This window comes from Notolabrus celidotus, chromosome 10 (assembly GCF_009762535.1).
Source record: "Notolabrus celidotus isolate fNotCel1 chromosome 10, fNotCel1.pri, whole genome shotgun sequence".
Taxonomy (NCBI): domain Eukaryota; kingdom Metazoa; phylum Chordata; class Actinopteri; order Labriformes; family Labridae; genus Notolabrus; species Notolabrus celidotus.
The window spans coordinates 35,957,048-35,974,897 of record NC_048281.1 but is presented as its reverse complement, the minus strand read 5'-3'; the positions used below and the strand labels follow the sequence as shown (position 1 = coordinate 35,974,897).

General features: G+C 43.4%; 2 protein-coding genes across 2 annotated transcripts; one reads left to right on the top strand and one right to left on the bottom strand.

Moving 5' to 3' along the window:
• Window positions 1-5,950, top strand: dbr1 (debranching RNA lariats 1). The gene is given in 10 exon segments (XM_034693556.1): window positions 1-146; window positions 1,496-1,710; window positions 1,796-1,920; window positions 2,004-2,084; window positions 2,167-2,252; window positions 2,357-2,581; window positions 4,403-4,480; window positions 4,571-4,716; window positions 4,916-5,601; window positions 5,604-5,950. Coding segments are annotated over 9 exon segments (1,686 nt in total). The 5' UTR covers window positions 1-146; window positions 1,496-1,513; the 3' UTR covers window positions 5,666-5,950.
• Window positions 5,942-17,557, bottom strand: rab5b (RAB5B, member RAS oncogene family). The gene is given in 7 exon segments (XM_034693558.1): window positions 5,942-9,749; window positions 9,751-9,779; window positions 11,542-11,635; window positions 13,391-13,513; window positions 13,769-13,920; window positions 14,010-14,314; window positions 17,449-17,557. Coding segments are annotated over 6 exon segments (651 nt in total). The 5' UTR covers window positions 14,176-14,314; window positions 17,449-17,557; the 3' UTR covers window positions 5,942-9,662.
• Window positions 17,558-17,850: the final 293 nt, after the last annotated feature.

The following is a 17,850-nucleotide window of genomic DNA, read 5'->3' as shown; positions in this document are numbered from 1 at the left end:
TCTGCGCATGCGCATCCCTCCTCACCCTCTCGAGGTGGGAAAATTCATCCTGCTGTTTGAGCTAACCTGAAGCGTCAACATGAATCTGTGGACACGTTTATAAGACAAGCTGCTCACACAGACTCTGTGACCATCCATCAGTCTGAGTGAGTCTCTTTAACATGTTTATGAACTGAGTCTGTCCTGCTGGAGGAGAATTAAACCTCTCAGTGTCATGCTGCGTTATATAGCATAGGGAGCTAGCTTATATAGCATGTTCTGTTATGAGTTTACACGTTGATTTACAAAAAAACAGATGAACCTCAAATTCATGGAAATATTGAATTAATCTGCAGCTCATGGTGTCAGATTAATACAATATGGTTTGAGTATTTTGATCTGCAAGTTTTAGAGAAACGTGAATGAATTGGTGCCAAATGTTGCTCTAATGTCAGGTATAGTCTGCTCACCAGGTAACATTATATTCCTCCTGTTATAGATCAGTTAATTCAGTTCATGTGAGACAGATAAAGTATTATACTTAGTGATCTCTGACACAGTTCTGCCCTCGTGGGGGGCACAATATTCGATTTATGCTGATATTTTTAACAATAGGCCACACTGATACCAAGTAAAGTACATTAGCCTGCATTTCCACCATTATTGAGAGCAACAACCATTGGTATTTTCTTTTTCAAGCTCTATTACCTTCTTAGGTTTGTCAAATGTCTGAAGTGAAAGCTGCTGACATGTTATAGCTGGTGCATTTTTGTTCATACTCTTCAGAAGCTCATAGTGCTGCTCAGGATGACAGTTTTTTAAATGCACACTTAATTTGGAAGAGTTAAAGGAGTGCTGTTTTGCTCCTCCTTGCATCACATGGCATCACAGATATTGCAAATATCTCTTTTGCAGTCTGTTCATAACTCTCAAAATACTTCCATACAGCCATCATGATGAAGCTTGTAGGCTGTGATCAGGTGCATGAAATTAATTCATCACCTTATCATCTGTAAATACCTGCAGACATTTTCATATCTTCTGATCTCTATGTTTTGCTGGTAATATCAAGCATCCCTAGTTCCCTCCACGAGTTCGTACGATAATTACAGCCCTCCATTTTTATCCACAGCAACTTTTGGGGATCCATAATTCAAGATTTTAGAAAAGAACCCTCCTCAAATAAACTATTGTGAGGCCAAACTTGAATCTCCAAGCTTTAAAATCGTCAAATCTTTTGTCTGACATGTTTCCAAAAACTTGATGTCCCTGCTGCTGATAGATTATGATGCTTTGGCGATGATGTGAATTAATGACGGAGAAGAAAATCAAAAACAAATCTTAATCAAACAAAAATCCCTGCTTCTAAACACCCTGTTTATTCCCTCTAGCTGCACGTCAGCACTAGTGTCTGATTAGACTTGAAGTATCTTGTGGCACTCACTCCTCCTCTCTAGATCCTCTCTTGTGTTGCACTCTCTCTCAGACGTCCGTCACTTCCTCTGTGTCTCCTCAGTTTACTCGTTCAGTCAGGATGAAGATCGCGGTGGAAGGCTGCTGCCATGGGGAGCTGGACAAGATCTACGAGACGATCGGCTTCCTGGAGAAGAAGGAAGGGGTTAAAGTGGACCTCCTGCTCTGCTGCGGAGACTTCCAGGCGGTGCGGAACGAGGGGGACATGAAGTGCATGGCGGTTCCAGCCAAGTACAGAACCATGCAGACCTTCTACAAGTCAGTTTGTGCTTTTCACTCTGAAAAAGATGTCATGTGCAAGAGGAGGAACTTGAGTTATTAAACTGGGTTGTGTTTGTTGCAGGTACTACTCTGGAGAGAAGAAAGCTCCAGTGCTAACCATCTTCATCGGGGGGAACCACGAGGCCTCCAACCACCTGCAGGAGCTCCCGTACGGAGGCTGGGTGGCTCCAAATATTTATTACCTGGGTAAGAAGAAGCAGAGAGGAGGTTCAATCACTCCAGGTACGCCTCTCTTCCTCTCCAGGTCTGACTCTGACATGTTTCTGCAGGTTACGCCGGCGTCGTTCGCTACAAAGGGATCAGAATTGGTGGCTTATCTGGCATCTTCAAATCCCACGACTACAGAAGAGGTGAGTCTTGTGACTGAAGGTTGAAGTCAGTATGTGATGGAGAGTTTGTTTCAGGATGCTTAAACTAAACTTGTTCTTTAAGGTCACCATGAATTCCCTCCGTACAATCCTGACACTCTGAGAAGTGTTTACCACATCCGCAACATCGAGGTGTTTAAACTGAAACAGGTACAGATCACTGAGCCGTCTTCTTCTCTGTGTGCCGGCTTAAAAGATCCCGTTTACCCCCGTAGACGATCTTCATTCATTCTGAAATGTGTGTGTCCGCTCAGATCCAGATGCCCATCGACATTTTCATGAGCCACGACTGGCCTCGTGGAATCTACCGCTACGGGAGCACGGCCGAGCTGCTGAGGAAGAAGAAGTTCCTGCGACAAGAAGTGGAGACCAACACTCTGGGGAGTCCTGCAGCCGAGGAGCTCCTGGCTCACCTCCAGCCCAGCTACTGGTTCTCTGCACATCTGCATGTCAAGTTTGCTGCCGTCATGCAGCATAAGGTGAGGGTAACATCAGACTTCCACTAGATCTGTGTCCGGTCTGTCTCTGATCCGCTGCGGTCCTGCTCCACCGGACAGCTGGAGTCATGTGACCGAGGTTTTCCCCTTCTGTAATCCCTGAATCAAGGATTCTCCTCCTCCTCCTCTCCTCATCCATGTGGTCTTTCTGGTCCTCTGAAAACCTCTGACCTGTTGACTCCAGGCCTGGCTCCGCTCATCATGACTTTGGTTTGTTGTTGTAGTTAAGTGAAATACGATCTGGTGATAACACAGAGTGTTTGATTCTGAAAATTAACCGGATGTTTTCATCTTGTTGTCTCTGATCCGGAGGACTCCGACCTGCCGGATCAGAGACGCAGCCGGAACGCAACGGAGAGGATCCAGTGGAAGTTAACACATTGACTAGAATAGAAACCGATCAGAGCGGAGACGGACCGGACATGGATCTGGTGGAATTTGGCAATAAAGGAAGGAAAGATGAGCAAAGGAAAGGAAAGGAAAGCCAAAGAAAAGAAAGCTAAGGAAAGGAAATGAGCACTAAGGGAAGGAAAGGAAAGGAATTGAGTGCTAAGGAAAAGAAAGGAAAGGAAAAGAAAGCTGAGGAAAGGAAATGAGCGCTAAGGGAAGGAAAGGAAAGGAAAGGAAAGGAATTGAGTGCTAAGGAAAAGAAAGCTGATGAAAGGAAATGAGCACTAAGGAAAGGAAAGGAAAGGAAAGGAAAGGAATTGAGTGCTAATGAAAAAGAAAGCTGATGAAAGGAAAGGAGCACTAAGGAAAGGAAAGGAAAGGAAAGCCAAGGAAAAAAGAAAGCTGAGGAAAGCAAATGAGCGCTAAGGAAAGGAAAGGAAAGCCAAGGAAAGCAAATGAGCACTAAGGAAAGGAAAGCCAAGGAAAAGAAAGCTGAGGAAAGGAAAGGAGTGCTAAGGGAGGAGAAAGCTGAGAAAGGAAATGATGCACTAAGGGAAGGAAAGGAAAGGAAATGAGCACTAAGGAAAGGAATAGGAAAGGAAATGAGCACTAAGGAAGGAAAGGAAAGGAAATGAGCACTACGGAAAAGGAAAGGAAGTAATGAGCACTCTAAGGAAAGGAAAGCCAAGGAAAAGAAAGCTGAGGAAAGGAAATGAGCGCTAAGGGAAGGAAAGGAAAGGAATTGAGTGCTAAGGAAAAGAAAGCTGATGAAAGGAAATGAGCACTAAGGAAAGGAAAGGAAAGGAAATGGAAAGCCATGGAAAAGAAAGCTGAGGAAAGGAAATGAGCACTAAGGAAAGGAAAGGAAAGGAAATGAGCACTAAGGAAAGGAAGCAAGGAAGAAAGCTGAGTAAAGGAAATGAGTGCTAAGGGAGGAGAAAGCTGAGGAAATTAGGTAAGCGTTAAGGAAAGGACTGTCAGTGAAAGGAAAGGAAAGAAAATGAGCGTTGAGGAAAGGACTGTCAGCGAAAGGAAAGTAAAGGAAATAATTGCTAAGGAAAGAAAAGCAAAGGAAAGGAAAGAAATGCTAAGGGAAGGAAAGGAAGGAAATGAGCACTAAGGGATGGAAACCCAAGGAAAAGAAGCTTAGGAAAGGAAAGGAGAAAATCAACAAACTGAAACACGTTTGTTTGAACAGTTCACTGGAGGCAGAAAAAAATAGAAGTTTTGTGTGAGCCTGAACGCAACAGAGAGGATCCAGTGGAAGTTAACACATTGACTAGAATAGAAACCTATGAGATCCGGAGCTGTGACGGATCAGAGACAGATCTGGTGGAATTTGACGTTACACTTTTCTCTGTCAGCTGTGTTCACACTTCCTTTTCTTAATGTGATCTCTCTCTTTGTCTCCAGCCTAAAGTGAATTCAGCACCACGCGTCACCAAGTTCCTGTCCCTGGATAAATGCCTCCCTTACAGAGAGTTCCTCCAGGTGAGCCAAAGGTTCAGGTCTTCAGGAGTCCGGTGCAGCATGTTGTGGTGATAAATCCACACGGTGACATGAGCACTTGTTGTGTTGCAGATTGTGGACGTCCCAGAGAGAGCGGGTTCGTCTGAAGGTCTGGAGTACGATCCGGAGTGGCTCGCTATCCTGAAGGCCACCAACAACCTGCAGAGGATCACCCCTCACCTCTGGAACCCTCCGGAGAATAACGGCCTGCATGAACGGTAAACACGCGTCACAGCAGAGTTCGCACGGTCACGAACTCACCCTTTAAATGTTCAGACGGGCGTTAGTGCTTCACGTGTTGAGTTCAGGGTCTTAAAGAACCCTTCACTGATCATGTCCCCCCCTCTCAGAGTCACAGCTGCAGAGTTTAAGTTGTGCTTCATGCTTCCTCTTCTAACCTGGATTATTTAAACACAGGTGGGACTTCACGGCTTCAGAAGCCGCCATGATGAAGGTCGTGGGGGATTTCAGCGGCGAGCTCGCCGTTCCGGACAACTTCAGCCGCACCGTGCCGGCCTACGACCCCAACAAGCCCCAGCACGGAGCGGCGCCCAGCTGCAGCACCAACCCACAGACCACGGAGCTCTGCGCCACGTTAGGACTCACGGACCTCTACGCCCTCGCCGGACACGGAGGAGTCCTGGGGAGCACCGGAGGGGAGGATGACGACGATGACGGGCAGAGTGTAGGGAGCGCCGACGAGCCCAGCGAGTACCCGACGGACACTTCAGGGTTGTCGAGCTCGTATAACCCCGATGAGATCACGATAGAGGACGAGTGGGAGGAAGAGGAGGAGGGAGCGGAGAAGGATGACGGCGAGGGCGACTCCAAACCTGAAACGAAGGAGGAGAAGCTTCCAGCAGGAGACTTCCACACACCGGGACGCTTAGTCCTCCCAAAACCAAAGTCTGATTTCTCCCCGACTCGTCTCCCCGACCTCATGAACCTCCCGCCTCCGTCACACTCCACGCCGGCAGTCCCACGCTCTCTCTCTGCAGCAGAGAAGGAGGACGAGGAGGAGGATGGCGCGGCGGCGGCGGCGGCACGTGTCCCAAAACGCACCAGCGATGAAAGCGGAGATCCCGGCAGCAAGGGGACGACTCCAGGATCAAACGCAGGAACCAGGTCATCTATACGGCCGTGGAGGACGAGGAGGACGAAGATTAGAGACTCTCTGTATCTTTTTAATTCCTGCCGGTGATCAGATCAAAGTCAGAGCAGGCTGGACGTTTCTCCAGGACGACTCATGAAATGTTTCTGTTCTAAAATTTGAGTTTATGCATTTTAATCCAACCCAGGATATTTTAGGAATCAAATGAAATGAGTTCTTTTTGTACGTTCTGTTAAGAAGCTGTAAATATTATTTTTTAACACATTAAAGACAAACACAGCTGTGCAGACACGACTCTGACTGATTCAATAAACTAAAGGAAGCTTTTCATGTCGAAGCAATCAGCACTCAGAGCATCATTCACAGCTTTATGAACACTACACAGACTCAATGTGCCGATGGAAAGAATCAAACCCTTGTTTTTGAATCAGCGTTTGTGGTTTCGATTGCACAGAACATTGAACCGACTTGTGAGCCCTGAAGAATGGAGACCTGTCCGATGAGCCGGCGATGGATGCAGATTTTAAAAAGCAATTTTTTTTTACACCTTTTAATTAGATCGCCGTGTTTTTTAAAACACCTGATGAATAAAATAAAAGTTTCATAGACTTCACTTTAGTTTAAACCAAACAGATTTATAACATTAATTAGATCCATTCAAAGTTCACAAGTGTGCTCCGCTAGAATCAACAAAACACCTTCGCTTCAAATTAAGACAGTAATATTTAACATACAGTGGATTCACCGAGATCTCTTTACATCCATACAAACAGCCATACAGATACTACAGCCTAGAGACGGGGTGCCGGGGGGGTTAGTTTATAGTACAAGCTGATGTCAGGGACGTGGTTCTGCTCGTTCTATGAAGCTTTGAGAAAAGAAAACGGGGATAGCACTTCTGTTTTTTGTGTCTCATCTTTTCTTTCTTATTTTCTTCAGCCCGAGCGACCGAGCATGACCGAGCACGCGACCTCAGGTTAGTTAAGTCATGGAAGATCAGGTCAGGAAGGAGGAACATTGAACACAACGTGGGGAGAGATCCTCTGACAGGTTTCATCAAGCCCGGTCTTTTAAAGTCTCTCTACATGAATCTTTTTAAAACCAGATATGTAGGTTGATTCTTCAAACTTTTAAAACGACACGTTTGGTCTAAATGACTGGTTTATACTTCTGCGCCGATCTGCAGTACTCCTCCAAAACACTAGGAGGGCAGTGTGTGTCTCTCTCTCGCCTGTTTCCGCCCCCGCTACGTTCTGTTTACTGTTTCACATTGATTCAGAGCGTGTTCTGTTAATCTACAGCTGATACATGTTTGCTGTTTATCAAACAGCAGGGAGATGTCAATACAGGAAATACAATGCCATCGAGTGGACCAATCACAGAGCTTGCAGTCCGTGACGATTGTAGTACCAAGCGGCAAACCTCAGCTCTTAAAATATGAAGCCCATGCAGACAGTGCTAAAAACTGCAGTTCCTCAAGTGTCCACTAGAGGCTGGCTGCAGAAACACCAGAAGCCACATACACACCCATTCAAAGAGACGATCTTTAAAATAAACATTGTTTACAGCCTGGTTCAAAAAATGAGTGTAGATCTGAAGAGCTCATTTCTCTTTCTATTAAAAGTCGTTATTTTGAAGATATTAAATTTATGGGTTTTGCCCAAATAAGGGCGTGCTGACTTGATTGACAGGCGGGAACACTGTAGCTGTTAGCAAGGAGGCTCAAGCCCCGCCTCTTTTCGATTCTACGCAGAAGTATAACCAGCTGTACTTATAATAGATAATGGATCTTATCCTTTGTAGCGCCCTGTTCGGTCAAAGTCGTCCTCTAAAGTGTCATTTCATCAACTTAGAGGCTCAGATTGTCGTTCTGAATCTTGGTCCAGCATCACAGAAAGATCCCCCCCACAGAAAGAGCTGGATGTTGTTCTTAAATCCATAACAGATATTAAGTCGATCTTCTCAAAGTCCACCAGACTCGATAAACAAAAAACAGTGAGAGTTAGAGATTCAATGCTGGGATCAGATTATTCTGTGTGTGTCTAAACAACCTAAAGCATGAGATCTTAGAAGCCTGGATATTCTGAACTGGGCGAGCTCTGGATCTCTGCAACGGCAAAGCTGCAGCCTTCGTTTCAAAGACACAGGAGACCTCATGGACAGAGCCACCTTCATCTTTGCACTATTGCACGTTATCATGTTTGTCTATTGTTTCTTTATTGCACATCGTGCCTTTTTGTACTTATATATATCTTTTTATTAGTACTTGATTTTAGTGTCTGCCTGTTTATGTTTGTTCAGGGAGTACGCAAAAATACTGGAGGTCAAATTCTTTGTATTCTTGAGATACATTGTGATTAAAGTTCTTTCTGATTCTGATCATGTATTAGAAAGTTGTTTTCTCTGCAGTTAACAGAATTCTTACTTTAAAGTTCATGCAAGCCTTGAGATAAAGAAGCGGCTAACACGGCTCATTCTCAGTATCAGGATTCTGGAAATGAAAAGTATGATCACATTTCATTCTCCTTATTTCACTGAACAGCTAATGGGATATCCATGATTCCTCTTCAGCTGTAAACTCAGGAGCTCTGGATTGATCCAGAGAACCACACAGCAACACAAATAAACAAACGCTTTCAGACGGGGACACAAAGCAGCGTCTGTGATCCGGGGCGTCAAAACGACTGTGCATGAAATCAGCTGGATTTAAAGACAGTGAGGACTCAGCAGTTTCTGTGTGAAGTCAGAGGATCTTATCTGTGATGTTCCCGGACAATCTGAGCCCGTCTGTGACGACAACATGAACTCTCAGCTGCCCTGGAGGATTACCTCTACTGGAGCAACACCTTCCAGAACCGCTTCTTTCTTCTGACCCAATTAAAAGTGAAAGTAGGTCTCAGGTTTGAAAGCACGATAATACCCTTTAATCTTGTTGTTGAGAGCAGGAGGTCGCTAAATCTCTTCCTGTGAACTGGCTCTGTGTTCTTTGGGTTTTTCAGGGTTCGCTCTCTGCTACAGACGAGTCGAGTTTAACAGTTAGCAGGTCCAAAGTTTTAAGTTACTGCCTCCATAAACAGGTCTGTGTTGGTGCTTTTATACAGAAGAGTAAGCGGTGCATCGTGAGCATCAAGCAAGGCGTTAAACCCAAACAATCAGGAAAAAGAAGCACGTCCAGCCGTCGGACCAAAATGCATGAGGAACACAAATCAGCAAAAAAAGCTACAGAGTCAGAAGTTTTAAAAGCTCGCCTCACTCAGACTTTGAGTTTCTACCTGAAAGGAAACAGAACGTGTGTGTGTGTGTGTGGTGTGTTGCGCCTTTAAAAGACGACACCGGACGTCACTACCAGCAGTCAACACCGGACAATAATACGTACAAATGGAGCGTCGTTTGGGAAACTGTGCCGTGATGAGTGTTACTATAAAGAGGGCCTGGACTGTGACACCAGAGAGGGTCAGGCAGGACGGAGAGGGATTATGAGTTATGGGATCATTCCAGGGGTCGATGTGTGGCGGTATTCACAGCAGGATGAGGAAGAGGAGGAGGAGGAGGAGGAGGAAGAAGCGGGCGCACAGATACAGAAGAAAGCAGCCGAGCGACTCTGTTTCTACCTCCGCTCGTCCCCCTCTCTATGTGCCGCTCATTTTGTGCATTTTGACGCCGTCAGGGCTTGAAACGATGCAACGGCAGCATGAAGACAAAGAAATATCACACTTAGTGCTAAATACTACAACAGGCTCGCCACGGTCTCCACATTCCCTCCTCTCCGTCTCAGTCTTCTCCACACCTCTCCTTCCCAGACGGAGAGACTCTCAGGTGGTGAAGAGAACAGAAAGTCTTGTCTTCCTCGTTCTCCTCTACGCGTCTGTCTCTGACTCTGCTCGGACAGCAGGATGAATGGAGGGTGAGGTGGGGGGAGGGTGAGTGGATGGCCAGGCGTCCCCCGTTATCAGGCCCCCTCTGTGAGGTGGGGTCGAAGGAGGCGGGATGTTTAAAGGGCTGTGGTGGTGGTGGTGGTGAGGATGGTGGGATACTGGTGCGAGAGGTGGAGGTCTAGTTCCCTCCACAGCAGGCTCGGCTGGATGTGGGCGTCGGGTCCTGGAGGTTGACGCCCCGGTGTCGCGCTGCATGTGTGGGGTTTCTGGGTGTCTGTTTTTGGCATCTTTTTTGCTGAATTGAGAAGAAAAGAGGAAAAAATGACTGCATCCTCAACGACAGAGCGTGCCATTACAAGGAAACACTCTCCTTATTTTAATCACAGTTAATTCATATGAAAAATCAGAGAAATACAAACATGTTGGTATTCTTTGAAGCATGTTTTGAACCCTCCTGTGTCAGCGAGCAAAAACAAAACATGACACATCATTTCTGAAGCATGCACAAGACGTCTTTTATTATTCAGAAGGTGTGATTATCCACCAGAAAGAGAGGATTACACTGTTAAACCTTTGAATTAAGTCCTGAATCCAAACCAGAATCTGGATCCGGACCAAAATTCAGGTAGTGAACAAGAAATACCAGATCTGCATCAAAGTAGTTTCACTGAAGACTGAACCTGACCCAGTTTTTGTGTTGGAGACTTATCTGGAACTTCATTCTTTGAGATCAATGGGGAATAAACATCAACTCATCCTATCAATGAGACTGGATCAGACCCTGACTCTCAGCCTACACCGATATTTAAAACCTTTACCTCACAGCTTCCATGATTCAGGATCTCTAAAACAATCCATCCATCAGATGTCCTTTAATGATTCTTATCACACGGCGTTCTTTCGGATCTTCTGGCTGTGTAAGACGCTTGATTCTGATTGGTCAAAACCCATTGACTACAGTTATTAACTTCAACTAACATGAGCAACACCAGAGCAAACTGATCACACGTCATGTTCAAATCAATGAGAGAAGAAGAAGAAGAAAGAAGAAGAGAGACAAAGAAGACAAAGAAGAAGAAGAAGAAGAAGAAGAAGAAGAAGAAGAAGAAGAAGAAGAAGAAGACAAAGAAGACAAAGAAGAAGAAGAAGAAGAAGAAGGAGAAGAAGACAAAGAAGAAGACAAAGAAGAAGAAGAAGAAGACAAGATAAGACAAAAGCCAAGAAGAAGACAAAGAGAGAAGCAGAAGAAGAGAAGACAAAGAAGAAGACAAAGAAGAAGAATAGACAAGAAGAAACAAAGAAGACAAGAAGAAGAAAGAAGAAAACAAGAAGAAGAAAAAAGAGAGAAGAAAATAATAAGAAGAATATAAAGAAGAAAGACAAGAGAAAAGAAAGACTAAGACGAAGAAGAAACAAAGAAGAAGAAGATAAAGAAGAATAAGAAGAAGAAGAAGAAGAAAAGAAGAAGATCTTCCTTCGTCCGCTCTGATATTGATCCTGCGACACACTCATGCTCAAACAGGACCCTAAAGCACCAGCAGAAGAGATTCAGAGTGACCGTCTGCACACGGATGATCATCCTGAACTGAATTAAGTCCACACTGGGCTTGAACCAGTGACCCTCTGGTCCCCACGCCGCGTCCCCACAGCCTGAGCTATCATCATGTCTGAACTGTGACTTCTGCAGCCCTGTTCCTGTTTGTCATTTGTAACTGCAGAGTCCAGGAAGTGTTCCTCACAGGGACAGTGAGAGTCTTTCTGCTCCTCTCTTATCACCGGCTGTGAGTCACTCTCAGGCTGTAAAGTTCCCGGCCTGCATCGCTCCGTACGATGACGCAGCTCGAACTGAACGCTCAGAGATCTGACTGACGAGATGAAAGTCACTGACGGCTCTACAGAGCCTGCAGCTCATCTTACAACAAGACTCCTGCAACAAAATCTGACGACTCGTCCATTTCTCTGGGTTGATTTGAGTCTGTAATCTGACTCTCTGGGTTTAAAATCAATCTGCATATAAATGTTAAATTAAAGTGTGAGCGACCGGAGGATGGACTCACCGATCGCCAGGAAGAGCTCGTTGACGTTCATGGCTGTCTTTGCAGACGTCTCCATAAAGAGCAGGCCAGTGTCTTCAGCATATGTCTGTGCTTCCTGTGTGATGCACAAACACAAACATAAAATCATCAACAACAACAACAACAGAAGAGAGAGCTAGAGCTGAAAACATTGAGGTGTTTCCACATCTCTGGACTCTGTATTTAGAATCAAGATTGGACACAAATTGCATAACATGGACTTTAATAACAGGGATTTTAAGCCTAATAAGAACAGAATAAATGTGTTTATTAATTCTAAAATATTAATACAACAAAGGCCTGATTAGCTGCGCAGTTTACACATGCTTGAGTTTAAGTTACATTCCCATAGATGCAGATAGTGTGGCAGGAGATGTTAAAACTCAAAGACTGAAGGCTACGACTCTGCAGAAATCTGCAAAACTGAAGATGGTGCATGAAGTAAACACTTACAGAACACTTTAGGGACACGGTGCGTTTAAGGACACGGTGCGTTTAAGGAAATGTCACAGACTCTGACGGTGATGAGGCAGAAGAACTCAACCAGGTGCTGCTCTGACTCACGCAGCCTGTTCACCTCGTTTCACCGTCGGTGGAAATGTTCAGTTTGTGAGTAATCACAGGAAAGTTAGTAACCCTCCTACTTCCTGTCTGATATAGTCAGGGGGTGAGGAGTTCAGTGGGCATGAGGAGTTCAGTGGGCATGAGGAGTTCAGTGGGCATGAGGAGTTCAGTGGGCATGCAGAGGGTCCTCACAGTCCCTCAGAGGAGGACTAACATGAAGGAGATTTTCTGCAGGATTACAGTTAAAAACTGATTTCTCAGATTACCTTCTGATGGATGATTGTGATGTAAATTTTTATTTCATTTCATCATTCATTTTTCTATTACTTTTCAATTATTCTAATTATTATTAAGTACATTTTTTATCTATTGATTTAACATTGTATTAATTTATTTTTAATTATTTAATGTACATGTGTTTATTCATTCATTTTTAATTTTGTATTACATTTTTACCTGTCTCTTTAGAATATGGGCTTTTATAATTTCTTTAAAGAATTTTAAATTGTTTTTCTTTATTAATTAATTTTATATGTATTTATTAATTCATTTCTAATATGTTATTATGTTTTAACTTTTCCCTTTCAGACTGTGGACTTGAATAAAAATAAATAAAATGTTAAATCAATAAATAAAAATATTTAAGTATTTTAAATGTATTATTTATTCATTTTTATTCTTTATTACATGTTTACTTTTCTCTTTCAGACTATGGACTTATATACTTTTATTTATTCATTTAACATTTTATTATTATTTTTATGCAAGTATTTATTTATTTTAAATATTAATTACATTTTACTTTATCTTTCAGACTACAGACTTTTATTAATTTAACATTTTATTTGTTCAGTTTAATTGTTAATTTAGTTTTTATTATTTTCTTTCAGATTTTTTGATTTTTATGAAATATTTGTAGATGAGGTCGTTCTCTGAGTCTAATGACTGCATGTTGTTTGTGTTGTGTTGACTCAGTTGAATAATAAGTTTTAAAACATCATCATAAGAGCTGATTTAACTCATTTAATAAGTCTGCAGGGTTAACCTGTTTACTGTGGACACAGCTCAGACTTAAAGTTGATGGACTTTGTTTAAAGGGAGGAATATTAAATGTATCATAAGGTTGTTATAAAGGAGGATCCTCTTCAGGGTGAGAGTTAACCCCTCTACAGAGTGTCCTGCTCACCTCCCTGAAACCTTTACTTTAAACCTTTTCTCTGAAACGATTCCTCAGCGTCTCCAGAGAGGTGCAGATTTAGTTTAGTACCTCGTACTCCACTAGTCTCCTCTCTGCCAGGTCGGCCTTGTTTCCAGCCAGAGCGATGACGATGTTAGGACTGGCCTGTCTCTGCAGCTCCTTCACCCAGGCCTTGGCTCTCTCGAACGTCTCCTGCAGGAACACAGCAGGAACACGAGGGTGAGCCCCGGACACAATGAGAGAGCTTGTTGCTCAGACTCCACGTCAGTTTAAGAATGTTTCTGTCAGACGGGGGAGAAGTGGACTCTGTCCTTGAGACAGATTTACAAACACAGAAACATTCAGTGACCCTTCTACAACCTTCACCCTGCAGAGACCAGGTCTTTCTTTTAATGTGGCACCCATCTCTGGATTAACAAGTTACCAATTAAACCTTTAATATGTTACCGGTTTAGTGATGTCGAAGACGACGATGGCAGCCTGAGCGCCGCGGTAGTACATGGGAGCCAGGCTGTGGTACCGCTCCTGTCCCGCAGTGTCCCAGATCTCAAACTTCACCGTGGTGTCATCGAGACACACGGACTGAGCCAGGAACGCAGCTGGATGTACAGCAGAGGAATGAAAGGTTAACATGATGTACATATGACCTTCTTGGATTCACACACACACCTCCACACACACACCTCACCTCCGATAGTCGTCTCCTGGAACTCGTCAAACTGCCCCTTCACGAAGCGCAGCACCAGGCTGGACTTGCCCACAGCCATGTCGCCCAGGAGCACCAGCTTGAACTGGCAGATCTTGGTCTGGGGTAGCGTGCCGTTGGAGCGGCCTCCACTCCCTCTGGAGCTCATCGTGGCCCGCTGTGGGGGGACGTCAGGGGGGGCTGGGCCTCCTCCCTGGAGCAGAGCACTGACGCGGACTTCTCAACAGACCCGAGTCACGTCTGGCAGGCAGGTGGAGTCCTTGACCTCTCTGCACTCCGTGTTTGGTCTGAAGGAAGAAGTGAAAGGTTTGTGTTTTGGTGCAGGATTACATCATGCTCAAGCTCACTCCTGCTTTTCTTTCTTGTCTTTTAAAGACAACAGAAGTACCTTTCAACTCAGGCTGCACAATAAAGGAAACTCTCATCAGAACATGAAGACTGTGCACATAAACAAATGTATTAAAAAAGAAGAATCTGTGATGCACAGCAGCAAACATTTAAAGCAGCACGAGGTTATCTGACCGAAGGAGCTGCCCCGCATTAATCAGTGACTGCAGGTTAATTAACACGACGACTCGATGAGAGGAACGAGAGGCCAGAGATGATAAATGAGCTCAACACAGACCTGAAAGTATTTTAACAGCCACAGCATCAAACCTGATAAGCTGCAGGTCGATATACATCTGTACGTTACACCAATGTTTATCTTTCAAACTCCACATTCATCAAATACTGAGCGGTGTCATCGTGCATCACACCGGTTTTCTGCACCAGCATTACTTTACCTTCATCCCAGTGAGTGATACAACACAAAGACAACAGGATGACATCGTACGTCAGAAAGCATCACAGGGACGAGTACACGACAATATCAGCAGCTAATTAGACATGCTGCTTTTTCTGCAGAGGGTGCAGAAAGTTCCTCACGGGGCCTTTAGAGGAGGAGAGATCTCACATGAAGTCCAGGAGCGGCTGCAGCAGCACAACACTCACCATCTTTATCTTTAGAGGCTAAAATATCTCTTTCAGTTCATCCAAGTGATCAGCTTAATCTCTCTTTCTAAACAACACTGGAGTTAGCATCCTGTTTGGTCACAGCTTCTGATTCAGGCAGAAGATAGGAGGTTATAGAAACAAGGTGCTGATCCAAAACCACTACACCTACTTTAGATCTGGACTAGATGATCTCAGAGGGTCTACAGACTTCTTAAGACACAGTTTCAGATGTGTGAAACTTTCATTCTTTATAAGTATCTCTAAGCATGCGGCCTTTCTTCAATTTTCATAAATAAAGTAAAGGTTGTAAAATCTCAAACTGTGTTTTAAAAAGAGGGTAGCCTCTCTGAAATACTTTAATCCAGATTTAAGAAGTCTTGGTTTTGTGGTCTGGATCAAGACCTGGTCTGAGGTATCTTGACAGAAGAAATGTAGAGAAATTGCTATTTTTGCATTTCAGAAAGAGAATAAAGGTTGCAGAAATCTCAAACTGTGTTTTAAAAAGAGGGCAGCCTCTCTAAAATATATTAGTCCGATCTGAAAAGTCTAAGAGTTGTGGTTCTGGCTTGGGATCTGGTCTTATGTAGTCTAGTTACATCAAAAAAAAAGATGACATCGCCCTTTCATGTATTACACAAACAGAATAAAGGTTGCAAAAATCTCAAACTTTGGTTTTAAAAAGAGGGTAGCCTCTCTGAAATTATTTAATCAGATTTAAGAAGTCTTGGTTTTGTGGTCTGGATCAAGACCTGGTCTGAGGTAAACTAGACAGAAGAAATGTAGAGAAACTGCCTATTTTTGCATTTCAGAAAGAGAATAAAGGTTGCAGAAATCTCAAACTGTGTTTTAAAAAGAGGGTAGCATTTCTAAAATTATTTAGTCCACATCTGAAAGTCTAAGTGTTGTGGTTCTGGATTGGGAACTGGTCTGATGTGGTCTAGATGAAAAAAAAAGTAGTAAATTGCCAGTTTCTGCATTTTCAAGAACACAATAAAGGCTTCAAAAATCTCAAACTGTGTTTTAAAAAGAGGGAAGCCTCTCTAAAATAATTTAACCCATAATTAAGAAGTCTTGGTTTTTTTTTGGTTCTGGATCAAGACCTGGTCTCATGTAGTCTAGATAGATTTTAAAAAGATGGCATCGCCCTTGTTTCTAATTTCACAGGCAGAATAAAGGTTTAATAAATCAATAACAGTATTTTCAAGAGAATGTACCTTTCTAAAATAATCTAAACTGGATCTGAAAAGTCTAAGTGTTGTGGTTCTGGATCAAGACCTGGTCTTATGGGGTCTAGATTGAAAAGAATTGAGTAAAATTGCCCATTTTTTAATTTCACAAATAAAGTAAAGGTCGAAAAAATCTCAAACTGTGTTTTTAAAAAGAGGGCAGCCTTTCCTAAAATTATTAAGACAGGTGTTAGAGGTCTTGGTGTTGTGGTTCTGGATCAAGACCTGGTCTGAGGTCGTCTAGACAGAAAAAATGTAGAGAAATTGTCCATTTTTGTATTTCCACAAACAGAAGGAGAATAAAGATTGCAAAAATCCCAAACTGTGTTTTAAAAAATGAGGAACCTATCTACAATAATTTGAGCCAGATTGAAGAAGGTCTCTGTATTGGGGTTCTGGATCAAGACCTGGTCTTATGTGGTCCGACAGAAAAAAGAAGTGAAATTGCCTGTTATTGCATTGTCAATAATAGAATAAAGGTCTCACAAGTCCAAAACTGTGTTCAAGAAGTCTGCAGACTCTCATAGATAATCTAGTCCAGACCTGACATGCCTAAGTAGGCCTGTGTGGTTCTGGATCAGGACCCTGTGCCCCCCTTTCAGCTGAATAGGAAGCTGTGAACAGCATCGTTCTTTCTAAAGGCAACAGATACTTCCTTCAGAGCATCCAGAAGTCTGAAGACTGTTGTTATGAGGAAGGGTGGAGACTTCCTTGGCATCAAATCAAAGAAAGGAACAGAATAATCCTGCACAGCCACAGAACAAGGTCCTGAACCTCTCCTCCATGTCCCCTTCAGTCACAGCTGTGTTCGGAGAGTCTCCCTCATGCAGACTGAGTCCTGGGATCCTGCTCTGAAACTGGAGCTTCGTCAGGGATGCTGCGCCTCAGATATCAGCCTCCCTGCTCAGAAACACCAGACCTGATCCTCCCTGCAGAGCCTGAGACCTCCCTCAGGCTTTAAACATCGTGATGTGAAGAGTCTGTGGAGCTGTCATCCCTGAAGTCTGTCTCTAAAACCATCCAGGGAGTGTGAATTTATGCAGATCAGAAACCCTGATCTGGCGTTCTGTGCTAACGGGACAGAGCTTCAGTTCGGGCGAGGATCAAGCTCTGAATTTCGACGCCTTCTTTAAATAAATATCTCAACATGTGAATCTGATATTATCCCAGGACTGATATGAACACAGAGAGGTATTTACCGTGTCAGCTGTCCCTCAGCAGAGCAGGTATCTCAGGCTGAATGTTGACAGTTTGGCGATCAGCTGGTTAAAGCGACTGTTAACACTTCCTGGAAATTGGCGCATGCGCTCTGAGTGCCGCATTGTCAAAAGAATAACCGCATTCCCCAACGGTCCGTTCAGTGACTCGTCATATTTTTACATTTTTTATTTAATACAACATTTTTAATCAAACATGCTTCTTATTATTTGTCTGATGATAAAATGTGATTAATTAAAAATATATGTGATGATTAATATAATTATATGGTGATTTTTATTTTTTTTTTAAGCCCCAAACAAGCACATTAAAATAGTTTTGTTTTTTTAAAATTATACACTAAATATGCAGAATGTTACACCACAATAATATTCTTAGTTTTT